The 12,963-nt window shown below is 50.1% G+C and overlaps 1 protein-coding gene across 1 annotated transcript; it reads right to left on the reverse strand.

The window, feature by feature from the left end:
- Positions 1-8,303: 8,303 nt before the first annotated feature.
- Positions 8,304-12,919, reverse strand: LOC309975433 (tubulin gamma-1 chain). The gene is made up of 11 exons (XM_082860554.1): positions 12,833-12,919; positions 12,402-12,514; positions 12,030-12,197; positions 11,096-11,164; positions 10,729-10,808; positions 10,178-10,304; positions 9,868-9,954; positions 9,619-9,768; positions 9,052-9,204; positions 8,807-8,968; positions 8,304-8,638 (listed from the first exon to the last, which is right to left on the reverse strand). The coding sequence occupies exons 1-11, from the start codon at positions 12,879-12,881 to the stop codon at positions 8,441-8,443; spliced, it is 1,356 nt and encodes a 451-aa protein (XP_082716680.1). The 5' UTR covers positions 12,882-12,919; the 3' UTR covers positions 8,304-8,440.
- Between the last annotated feature and the right edge of the window lie 44 nt (positions 12,920-12,963).

Below are 12,963 nucleotides of genomic sequence, written 5' to 3' on the forward strand. Positions count from 1 at the left end.
AAAAATTTTACACCTGGAAAGGAAGGTCTTATTTTGATCTGTTGGTAAAGTAAACTTCAAAACAAGTTAAAATCTACCAGAATTTTTTCCAATTTGAAAATTGTTGGATCACGCTATTATAAATACTATGGTATATGTTATAAATTTCTTCAAGATATTATCCTTATAAAAGTAATGGATTGTCACTGAAGAAAAATGGAAAAGACTGGAAATTGTAAAAATAAAAAGTAAAATAAAAAATAAATCAAGCATTATTCCACAATCCAGACATCTATTGACAATCGTTTTGCTGTATTTTCTCTCAGCAATTTTTCTGTGCTCCATTTAATATTTTTTCATATTTAAATCAGGCTGAGGGCAGGGTGAGTGTGGATATAAAAGGGTGGCATGAAAGAGTCGTGGGATGTTGTCACAATGAAGTATCATGTTTATTGTGGTGGTTACATGAAAGTACACGTGATAAAATTGCATAGGGCTGCACACATACATGAGCGAACTGTATGTGACAGGTGAAGTCTGCTTATGCTCTGTGGATTGTGCCAATGTCAGTTTCCTAGTTTTGCTATTGTACTATAGTTATGCAAGATGTTAACATCAGGGAGGCTGGGTGAAGGGTGTCAAAGACCTCCCTGTATGTTTCTTTGCACTTTCCTGTGAATCTATCATTTCAAACTAAAAAAAAAAAAAAAAAAAATCAGTCTGTAGCTAGAGTTTTGTACCCTGCCTTTCCCTTTATATTTTCATTTTTAACGAAAAAAGAGAATGTCCATGTTTCGTATCCACGTCTTGATTACTTTAAAAAATGAACTGAAGAAACTGTCTTAATTATAGTATAACTGCTAAGGAAGGGGGTACATTTCAAAACCAACTTTATTTGTTGGAACTTAATTATTGCAAGAATGCCAAAGCATTTTATGGACTACATGGGGTTGTGTTTGAGAGTTTAGAAAAGGAAATTACATGACAAAAATATAATTATAACACTAACAAAATATTGTGAAATTATGCATCTGGTGGACTGCAGACAGAAAGGGGAATGTTGTGGTTGAGCTGGGGGAGGAGGCCCGGCTGAGCCTGTCAGGAATGATTTGAGGGCTTTGGGGGAGGGAAGGAAGCAGGGCAGGCTGCTGAGCAGAACTGGTCTGGGGCAGCTTAGGGCAGGGCAGGCCATGGCTCCTCAGAAAAAAATGATAAAGAGCAGGCCGTCAGCGTGCTGGCAACAGCATCTAAGAATCCACCTTCAGAAAGGAGTGGCAGGGCATAGACAAGAGTTTTGACATCAGATTTGCCAAATATTGGTTGCAGAAAAAGTTAGGGAACAGGAGGGAAGAGAAAGCAGGGGATGAGCAAAGCAATAGAAATAAAAGCAAAAATAAACAAATGGGACCTACTCAAACTTTGCACAGCAAAGGAAGCCATAAACAAAACCAAAAGACAACCTACAGGACTGGGAGAAAATACTTGCAAATGTTGTGACCGACAAGGGCTTAATTTCCAAACTATACAAACAGCTCATATAGCTCAATAACAAAAAAAACAAACAACCCAATCAAAAAGTGGGAAGAAGACCTAAATAGACATTTCTCCAAAGACATCCAGATAGCCAACAGGCACATGAAAAGATGCTCAACATCTCTAATTATTAGAGAAATGTAAATCAAAACTACAATGAAGTACCACCACACACTGGTCAGAATGGCCATCATTCAAAAGTCTACAATGGGGCTTCCCTGGTGGCGCAGTGGTTAAGAATCCGCCTGCCAATGCAGGGGACATGGGTTTGAGCCCTGATCTGGGAAGATCCCACATGCCGCGGAGCAACGAAGCCCATGTGCCACAACTACTGAGCCTGTGCTCTAGAGGCCTCGAGCCACAACTACTGAGCCTGCGTGCCACAGCTACGGAAGCCCGCGTGCCTAGAGCCCATGCTCCACAACAAGAGAGGCCACCACAATGAGAAGCCCGCTCACTGCAACGAGGAGTAGCCCCTGCTCGCCGCAACTAGAGAAAGCCCACGTGCAGCAACTAAGACCCAATGCAGCCAAATAAACAAACAAACAAATAAATAAATAAACTTTAAAAAAAAAGTCTGCAAATAACAAATGCTAGGGAGGGTGTGGAGAAAAAGGAACCCTCCTACACTGTTGGTGGGAATGTAAATTGGTGCAGCCACTATGGAAAACAGTATGGAGGTTCCTTAAAAAACTAAAAATAGAGTTGCCATATGACCCAGCAATCCCACTCCTGGGCATATATCTGGGGAAAACTCTAATTCGAAAAAATACACGCACCCCAGTGTTCATAGCAGCACTATTTACAATAGCCAAGACGTGGAAGCAACCTAACTGTCCATCGATAGATGAATGAATAAAGAAGATACGGTATATATACACAATGGAATACTACTCAGCCATAAAAAAGAATGAAATAATGTGACTTGCAGCAACATGGATGGACCTAGAGATTATAATGCTAAGTGAAGTAAGTCAGAAAAAGACAAACACCATATGATATCACTTATATGTGGAATCTAAAAATATGACACAAATGAACTTACGAAACAGAAACAGACTCACAGACATAGAAAACAAACTTATGGTTACCCAAGAGGACAGGGGGTGGGGGAGGAATAAATTAGGAGTTCAGGATTAGCAGATACAAGCTACTATATATAAAATAGATAAACAAGAAGGTCCTACTGTATAAGGCAGGGAACTATATTCAATATCCTGTAATAAACCATAATGGAAGAGTAAAAAAAAATAAGAAAGAAAGCAGGAGGGGGTGTGGGGGTCATTTGGGTGGAAAAGTCCAGAAAGGGCAGGCTGGTGACTGGAGCTTCCCAGGTGGCCTTCAGGGGTTCCCCTTTGCTCCGAGAATAAAGTCCAAACTCTACATGGCATAAAAGGCCCTACATGACCTGTCTGGTCTTGGAATATCTCCCTGACCTGGTCTCCTGTTGCTCCCCCACATGCACCTCTGAGCCTCTGCAGCTTCCAGAACCCTGTCCTGTTTTGGGGGCTCCCTCCTCTCTCAGGTGCTCTTCCCTGTGCCTACCATGCTCTTCCCTCTGGGTGTCAGTGCGTTAACTGCTCCCCGGCATACAAGGCCCTGCTGGTTTCTCTCTGTGAAGCCTACCACATACCTGGGTTGGGCCACAACCCCTTTTCTCTGCCTTTGGTCTCCCCTCAGCCCCAGGTGAGCCCTGGTGGCCTCATTTGCCTGGTGTGAGCTTCCCTTCGCAGCCACTGATGGGAAGGGAGGGCTTGAGCTTCAGAAGAGAGGTGAGCTGCAACTCGCGCTCCCCTGCCCAGCCTGGGCCTTTGCACACGCCAGCCCTCCTACTCTCTCGTACATCTCCACTTGGAAAGCTTTCCCTCAGAATTCAAGACCCTGTCAAATGATTGTTCTCTGTGACTCGCACACTGGCCTCTCACAGCCTTTCGTTCTTGCAAGTATTCAACAAATTATATATATATATTTTTAGCTCTTTTTAAAAAAATTTATTTATTTTTGGCTGCATTGGGTCTTCATTGCTGCGCGCGGGCTTCCTCTAGTTGCAGCCAGCGGGGGCTACTCTTTGTTGTGGTGCGTGGGCTTCTCATTGCAGTGGCTTCTCTTGTTGTGGAGCACGGGCTCTAGGCACGCGGGCTTCAGTAGTTGCGGCACGCGGGCTTCAGTAGCTGTGGCTCGTGGGCTCTAGAGCACAGTCTCAGTAGTTGTGGCGCATGGGTTTAGTTGCTCCACGGCATGTGAGATCTTCCTGGACCAGGGCTTGAACCCGTGTCCTCTGCATTGGCAGGAGGATTCTTAGCCACTGCGCCACCAGGGAAATCCTCGACAAATATCGACTGAGCACACACTGTTGTGATCCTTCTGATGTTTGCTTACCACCTTGACTGTCACTTTCTGCATAGATGTCTTGGGCTATGAATTTTTTGAGATTCAGCACCTTAGTTTATTCATTTAGGTATCCCCAATTCCCAGAAAAGTTCAGGCACGCGGTAAGCCCTTAATATATTTGTTTTGAAAATGAATAAGCTTTACTATAAAAGAAAGTGGTTTTCAAGAAATTCCTAACAGTCCTTAAGGCTGGAAGGCACATTAAAGGTCACCTCATCTGGGAATTCCCTGGTGGTCCAGCGGTTAGGACTCTGCTCTTCCACTTCAGGGAGCACGGGTTCGATCCTTGGTCGGGGAACAAAGATCCGGCATGCTGTGAAAAAAAAAAGGTCACCTCGTCCGTTTCCTGGGATCCATCCATTCCAGGCAAGTCGTCATGCAGAATCTGCTTGACTGAGTTCAGTGGAGGGGGACTCACGGTCCATGTGACCACTCATTGCACCGGGTAGACAGTATTGATCATGGGGAAGTTCTTCCTGCTGCAGAGCTGGACCCTGCCCCCCCCCATAGTTCCCTCCACTGGTCCTCATTCTGCTCCCTGGAGTGTCACAAAATGAGTCCCCTCCCTCCTGCAGCTGACAGCCCATCATATATTTGGCAGTCACCACATCTCCTCCTAAGTCTTTTCTTTCCAGGTGGGGAAAGACTACTTACTAGCCATGTGACCCTGAGCTTCACTTTCCTCTGACCTTCGGTTTCCTTGTTTGTAAAAATTGCGCTAAAACAGTACCTATCTATATGGTTGTTGTCAAAATTAAATGAGCTCATATATGTAAAGTGCTTAGAACAGTGCTTAGTGTATATTAAATGCTCAATAATGATTCCAAAATTATTTTGTATTATATTTTACATATAGCACTTAAAATTGGACAACATAGTTTGAGACATTTCATTAAGAAAAACAATATATGATCACATGCAAAAATATTATTAATATTTTATAAATACATAATATAAATTACATTATATATTACTCACTCCCAATAAAATTGGAAACCCCCTTAGGTAGGGTCCATTGTGAAGCTTAATGGGCAACTTGGTCTCTATTTTTTTATTTTTTATTTTTGGGGTTCACGGGCCTCTCACTGTTGTGGCCTCTCCCGTTGCGGAGCACAGGCTCCGGACACGCAGGCTCAGCGGCCATGGCTCACGGGCCCAGCCGCTCCGCGGCATGTGGGATCTTCCCAGACCAGTGCACGAACCCGTGTCCCCTGCATCGGCAGGCGGACTCTCAACCACTGCGCCACCAGGGAAGCCCTTGGTCTCTATTTTTAATAAATGCTTGCTTAATTAGTGAACACATGAACTGTTGTCTACTTGGCCTTGATTCAGCCCTGATCACTCACTTGTACTGCTTTGAGATTTTCCAGTCATTCTCTATGGTGTTCTTTAATTTAGGGTGACCAACTGTCCTGGTTTTCCCAGGAATGAGGGAATATGGGAATTTTAGTTTTAAAACCAAATCTGAGGGGGTTCTTGGGACTCAAGACATTCAGTACTAAAACCAGGATGAGTTGGTCACCCAGGTGATAATTCAGTACCACTGGGTTTGAGGGTTGAGGGTTATGTAGAAGAACTGCCTACCTCTGGATTCCATGGCCAAGGTTACCACTATAGCAATGCCACAGGTATGCAGAGGTGTTTCCAACTGGGTCTCACGGGGGTGTTAGACCCTGACTGATGGGGCCTGCAGCTTTGCAAGGAACTCAGTTTTACCAATTCACACTTAGTGATCAGGCCCTAGGGAATCTAATTTAAACTTACACATGATGGATTAGTAAATCAGAATGTCAAGTTAAATGTTCCTGTCACTTTTCTAGGGCAGCCCCTTACCTGCTTCAGATCCTCAGGTGGGACTGGAAAGTGAGCAGGTGGTAGAGGGGTGGGCATTACCGGAGGGGGGACTGTATGTTGGATTTTTAATTTTTTTGCGGTACGTGGGCGTCCCACTGCCGCGGCCTCTCCTGCCGTGGAGCACAGGCTCCGGACGCACAGGCCCAGCGGCCACGGCCCACGGGCCCAGCCGCTCCGCGGCACGCGGGATCCTCCCGGACCGGGGCACGAACCCGTGTCCCCTGCATTGGCAGGCGGACTCCCAACCACTGCGCCACCAGGGAAGCCCTGTATGTTGGATTTTAAGATACAGTCTGGGCACTCTGACTATCTACTGCAGAGTACCCATTTCCAGGGATTTCTAGAATACTTGTGTCCAGTGGAGACCAGGGATAAGGCTTGCTAGACGATTCACCAACTCGGTGCAGTGGCTGTGCTCACCCTGGGCCTCCCTACCCTTGTGCTCATTACCTCTTGCCTTCATCTCCACACACTTTCCAAAATTACAATCCTGAGGATTCAGATTGGTTTATACCACTCTATTTTTAAAGTGCTTCCTGCTGCTAGATCTCTGTCTCATGCGTGTTTCAGGGTCCCTGGGGTCACATCACACTGGAGTGTTCTAGGAACATTACCTTTAAATGGCTCATTTTCTCTGATTTGTTTAGTCAAGAGAGGTTCCTGTTCCAGCTTGAGCATTCCGCTCTCTCCAGCTCTTCTGCAGCAGCCCTTGTCTCACTGTTACTTCTGTGGCTGGCAGGCTCTCAGACTGCAGGGATTTTTCACCACCAGCACCACCTGCTGCCCTGATTCCCAGAGGCCTCCCTCCCTTTCCACCTGGCCTCCTCTCTGCCCTCTGGTTGACATACTTTGGGGTGTGCTGCTGGCCAAGAACAGGGAGGGGCTGTGCTGGTGTGGGGTGATGGGTGATCTGGAAATAGCCTTGGGGGAGGGGCCTGGCTCTGAAGCTGGCATTGAGGTGTTTGCGCTTAGACACTCAGCGGTCCGAAAAAGGAGGCATCTTTGTTAAGTCCAGTTCTCCCTCTCAGGGATGGTATTCACCCCTCTGGGTTGGTGACTAGTAATACCCACACACAACTTTACTCCAGACTACCTAGGTGTTCCCTCCCCCGGGCTCCACACTCTTTAACTAGGTCTTGCAGATGAGGGCCCTGGGATGGCTTGTGGCCTGGAGGGGGACCAGCTGCTATTCACATATAGCAGCCTCACCCCATCTGCCAGCTCATGATCCCCTACTCGCACCAGCCACTCGTGCAGATGCCCCAAGTGATGAAAGGCTGGTCATCAAGGTCAGAACAGGAGCCAGGCAAGGTACCCAGTGGTGCAGGGGTCAGAGGTAGAGCTGAGAAGGGACCCGGTGCCCACAGGTTTTCCCTGAAGTCATCTTCCTCCCTACTGGATGAAGGGAGGAAGCTGGCTGACACCAGCCAGGCTGGCTCTCCCTAGTCAGTCACCTACAGACCCTGGCAACCAAAAGTGACAGGCTTGTGCTATGACGGTGGTGGTGACAGGCTTGTGGCCTCCCTGCCACCCCTCAGGCAGCCCAGGACCTGGCTTGTGACTGTGCGTTCTCTGCCCATCAGTCCTGTGTCCCCTTTGTTCATGAAGGTCTGGCCTGTATGTTGCTCACTTTGTTCACGTCCAGAGCTTTATAAAAGATAAATTGGTTCGTGGAAGGAAAAGTGTGTCCCCAGGCTAACAGGCAGCAAGAAGGAAAAAAGTCTTAGTTCACCCAAAGCTCCTGTGTACTCTTCAGCCTCCATAGAGCTGCAGGAACTTTCTTGGGCTGCTTCACCTGCTTGCTGAGCCCGGCCAGCCCCAATCCTTTGCCCTTTTGATCCTGAAGATTTAGGCCACTATGTATTGACTACTTCCCTGCAATCTTGCACCAGAAGTGGAAGTTTCTGGCCTTTGAAATAACTGGAGACCACCTGAATACACAATTATGGTGCCCCAGATATGGGCCCATTTTGGCCCTGCTTACAGTCTAGACTTTGGATTTGGTCTCCTGATTTGATTGTCCTAGACTCCAGCTGCCTGACCAGGGCTCTCCCGGACTGGCTTTCCGTCACTTCTCTGCCTGCAGAAAGATTCAAGGCACTTGGGCTGACTCTATTGCTTGTCCAGAGCTTGGTAGTGAGGGTGGTGGCCACAGGCCTGCGGCTGTGACGACCAACAGAACACTCTGATGCGGGAATGTGAACCTGATGGAATGGTCACCATACAGGGAGGGGTGGGAGGGAACTGGGACGTGGAGTGTCAGATAGAGAGCAAGGCAGTATTTGTGGACCTTTTTGTCCTGGAAAGGAACGTCTCAGGTGGGCCAACCTCACCCATGTTCTCCAATACTGGGCGGGAGGAGGAAAAGCTAGGGGAGGCCGTTTGCTTAGAGTTGAAGGTGTAGGAGGTAGAGGAAGACCCTGTCGGAATGATGGAGAAAGAATAGGCACCACCTCCCCCAGTTCTCCAAGGCTTCCAAGAGACCAGTGACTTGATTTATAGCCAGTGCTTTATTAAACATAAATAGTCTCAAAAGAGGAGAAGTACATGTGTCTCCTGGCCATGTACTTGTATGTTGATAAGAAAGAGGTACGAGGTCCCTGATCTGTGCTCTGAGGGGGTGGTCAGGCAGGTGGGGCCTGGGCCAACCAGTAAGGCAGATGAGGGTCCCCATCCTGAGGACTCACTGCTCCTGGGTGCCCCAGGAGATGTAGTCGGGCCGCGTGGCTGCATGATACTCATCGATGAGCTGCTGCACAATCTCCCTGGATGTGTCCAGCTCGTCAAAGTTCTCCTTGAAGATGTCCTCCTTGCGGAACTGCTCCAGGAAGGCCTCCCGCTTCCGCAGCTTGTCGTACTGGCGACAGGTCCGCTCGAAGAGCTTGGGGTGTGCAGAAAGCAGGGGTCACAAAGAACCTCAGCGAACAACATGGCTCAGAGAGCCAGGGAACCAAGGCTGGGCTATCTCCAGAGTAAAAAAGCCAGAAGCAGGGGCAGCAGGGGTGCGGCACAACCAGGACAATACTTATGTGCCAACTGTGAGACTCACTGAGGAGATGCTGGTGTGGTTGGCCATCATGAGCCCGCTGACCCTGTGGGCAGAAGGCAGGTAGGGCGACTTTCTGGACAGGGCCACCTGGATGCTGGCTGGGCCCCAGGGGATGAAGTTGGCCAACTTCCGTTCCCGGATCCTCTGCAGGCTCTTGTGGACCTGGGGTGGGCACAGGAGTGGTGGTGGTAGCCTCTCCTCTACCCCTGTGGGCTCTGGGGGTAAAACGAAGGGGCCTCACCTACCTGGGTGGGGTCCACCTCCCCCTGGATGATGTTGAGGATGGCGATGTAGCAGTGGTTGGTCTGGCGATCGCGGCCCGTGGACACCATCACGTTCTTGGGCTGCAGGAGCCTCCTCATGACATCCAGGACCGTGGTCTTCCTCACGCTGGCCACCTGAGGGGACAGTGGCCACAGGGCAGGCCAGCACTCAGGGCACAGTCGAGAAACGCATTGACAGAGAGCAGCAGGCAACACACGTCCCCGTCAGACTTGGGGTAGTTTGGCCTCTGTGGGGAGTGTCCTTAGATTCAGGTCCACACTGAGCCTCTGCTGTGGGATCAGGGATGTCAGTCCTCCGAGCTCAGCAAACTCATGCCCTTGTGCAGGAGCATCAGCAGACCCCGTACAGCCCGGGCCCTGCAGGGAGCCCCAGGCAGAGGGAAGAGGAGAGCAAGCCAGCCAGGAGGTCACCCAGCCTGTGCCAGTCCCTGAGCGCAGGGCCTCTGGGGGCTGCACGGGGCAGCTCCGGGTGCAGCAGGAAAAGAGAAAGGCAAGTCAGGGCCTGTTGGGCCTGCGGGCTGCTCTTACCGACTGGTCCGTGGTGAGGGGTGTGTAGCCGGTCATGAGGAAGTGGAGCCGTGGTGTGGGAATGAGCGAGGCGATGAGGCCGATGAGGTCGTTGTTCATGTAGCCGGGGTAGCGCAGGGTGGTGGTGCTGGCTGACATGATGGTGGACACCTGGGGACGGGGTGCTGTGTCAAGGGCCTTGTCCTGCGAGGCCTCCCTTCCCCCGATGGTGGGGTTCCAGTCCAAAGGAGTCTAGGAGTGAGGGCTCACCAGCTGGTTGATCTGAGAGAAGGATGGGTTCTGGATGTGCAGGCGGTCTGTGGCGATCCGGTTCAGGGCTGTGTTGTCCAGCACCACCTGGGGGGACCGAAGAGGGTGACAGATTTATGGGGCCAGAAAGGACAGGAGCTCTGCCTGATTCTGGGCTCTGAAGCTTAATTTCCTTGGCGCCAGAAAGACCCATCCAAAAGGGACTTGAACAGGACTGGGGCACAGGAAGGTCCCAAATGGACATTTAAAAATGCATGAAAATGATAAAATAGGAAGGTTGGGAGTGGAGAAGGGAGAATCCAGGACTCACCACACAGTCTGCGTTCTGGGTCAGCCTCTTGAGCGTGAGCAGTGAGTTGTAGGGCTGGACCACCACATCGCTCATCTCGTCCTGATTGGGAAACACCGAGTATGTCTGCACCAACTTTTTGGGGTACCTAGCGGTGTTTGAGAGAGGATGGTCAAGGGCAACAGACTGGAGGCTTGGTAAACTTGGGGCTTCCAATGACTGTCAGGGTGGGGAAATTTGGGTGGGGTCACAGAACAGCAGAGAAGGGAGACTTGACTTTTGGAAGTCTGTAACCCAAAAGCGGGGAAGGGTAGAGAGACATCTTAGGACCTAGGGTTCTAATTCCAGACCGGCCATGCTCCTTGAATTTTAATCTAAGGCTGAGATGCTAGACTCCATTTCCAACCACTGGGAGTGTGATTGGGTTCTTGGTCATTGTACCTTGTCTCTCCTCAATACAGGAGGGAATGGAAGGGCCCTTTCCTGCTCCAGGAAATAGGAAGGTTCATCTGGAGGGCCTCCCAGTCACCTGGGAAACCAAATCCTCCCAGCCCCTCAAAACACAGACTTACCTGTCGTTGAGCCGTTCTAACAGGTAGGAGCCCAGGCCAGAGCCTGTTCCCCCAGCGATGGAGTGACATAGCACGAAGCCCTGTATGGGGAAGGGGCCGACAGTGTCTACATATCTAGTGGCAGGATTTCAAACTGGACCCATCTCATAATTTCTTGGACTCCTATCTTCCCAGGCCCTCTCCTCCACTTCCCTCCCTGCCACACATATGCAGCTTAGGAGATTCTGCCTTGTTTCCAGCAAGGCCCTGTGGCTTCTGACCAATGCAAAGGGTACATGGGAAGGTCTCGTACCTAACAGGTGGCTTCTAAAGGGTGTTGCTGAGCCTTCCCCATGTTGGCTCCCACCAGCATTCCTGAGACACTCACCTCTAGACTGTCACTGCCATCTGCCTCCCGGTCTATGATGTCAAAAATGTCCTCATGGATCTTCTCTCCCTGTACAGACATGGGGGGTGTCAGAGTGGGACAGGACTAAGGGACAAGGACTCTGACCTCAGAAGAGCCACCCTCGATTCTCCTTATAGCACCTAAAAGTCCTTTTTAGGAGCACAGTGGTCCTGCTTTTTATTTGCACTGAGAGGTAGTACAGCCTAGCGGTTACAAGCAGGCCCTCTACATCCAGACTGCCTGGGTTCCTATATTAGCTCTAGTTCTAGTTGGCTGGGTGACTCTGGGCAGGTTACTTCATCTATACCTCAGTTTCCTCATCTGTATAATGAAGGTACTAATACAGGTCCGCAATTCCTTATCTAAAATTCTTGGGGCCAGTTATGTTTTGGAATTCAAGTATTTCAGATCTAGGAAGGCAACATAGAATGTATAATATGTACCAAGTAAAATGCCAGTGGGGGTCTGAGGGGTGCTAATCAAATACATTAATATTTCTGCAATGGAAGTTATGAGTAGTGACAATAAGTTGCAAAGAAACTATAAAATAACTTGTCTCCATTGAGATTTGGTTTTGCTGCTAAATGAGTTGTTATAAATCATCTTTTGGTTTCAGAGGGGTTTTTTTTATTCTGGAAACCCACAGAGCCTGTGGACCTGTAGAACCTACCTATAGGGTTGTTGGGAGGTTTAAATAAGTTAACATACGTAAAGCACTTAGTATGGCCTGGCACACAGCACTAGCTAGTACAGTTTCTTAACAATATTACACATAGTTGGCTTAGAACTCCCCTCAGCCATGTCTCTCTCTCTACAGTCACACATCCTCCATCTGGTTCATCTCTCTCTAGGAAGTCATAGGGCCTGTCCCCACACGGGAATGGAGTTGTTCTGCCAGGGAACAGCAAATGACCTGGGAGAATCCGCTGGCCCAGTTGTTGCCAGCTCCTCCTCCATGCTCTGACAGGTAGATGTTCTCTGGGTTGTAGAGCTTGGCATAGGGGGAATTGAGGATGGAATGGATCACCCGCGGCTCCAGGTCCAGCAGCACCGCCCTGGGGATGTAGTGCTCATCGTCTGCCTGTCAAGGGGAGTCCAGGATCGGGCCCAGTAAGCTCGGGCCCACCCACTCCTCCAGTCCTCCCAACTCTGGCTCCTGCCTGCCCTCCCTCTTCAAGCCAGCCGCCCTGGCTCCTCTGCCCAGCGGGTTTCCAGTACCAAGCCACTGCCCTTCCCTTCAGGCCCCCTGGGCCACTACCGGCCCTGGCCAAGTCGCTGGGGGCACCTGGTAGAAAAAGACGTCCTTGCGGTCAGTGCCTTCGGTGGCGAACTCCTCCACGATGCCCTCGGGGCTGATACCATGCTCGGCGCACAGCTGTTTCCAGAACTCGAACCCAACTGGGGGGAGGGGCGGGCGGGGGAGAAAGAAGATATCTAGGTCTGGGCAGGTTCCAGCTAGGAGCGGGGACTGAGCGCCCGGGTCCAGGGATAGGAAGTCAAGCTTCGGGAGTCTCCCGTGTCAGAGGAAAGGGCTGTATGTCAGCGACTGACCAGGGGACGGCCCCTCGGGGTTGGGCAACTGGACACTCGGTCAGGTATGTCCTGCCTTTCGGAGAACTACGATTCTGGGAAGGGCCGATGGAGTCCAGGATCCCACAGCGAGATCCCATAGAACCTAAGGAACCTGGCTAGTGGAGGGGCCGGAGGTTCGCTCACTCTGATTGCCGCACTGGCCCAATTGTAGGGTGATGATCTCCCTCGGCATCGCTCCTCAGGCACCTGCGTTGCAGCCGCTCCCGCCAGCCCAGCCGCGGCTCGCTAGCCCGCTAGCCGGACGACGCAGGCGC

Source organism: Leucopleurus acutus, assembly GCF_964270905.1.
Source record: "Leucopleurus acutus genome assembly, chromosome: 19".
Taxonomy (NCBI): Eukaryota; Metazoa; Chordata; class Mammalia; order Artiodactyla; family Delphinidae; genus Leucopleurus; species Leucopleurus acutus.

Coding starts and splice junctions, on each gene's coding strand:
- LOC309975433 (XM_082860554.1), bottom strand. CDS start 12,881: ATGCCGAGGGAGATCATCACCCTACAATTGGGCCAGTGCGGCAATCAG. Junction 9,205..9,618: donor CCCTCACCACGGACCAGTCG/GTAAGAGCAGCC, acceptor CTGTCCCCTCAG/GTGGCCAGCGTGAGGAAGAC. Junction 8,969..9,051: donor GGGAGGTGGACCCCACCCAG/GTAGGTGAGGCC, acceptor TGCCCACCCCAG/GTCCACAAGAGCCTGCAGAG.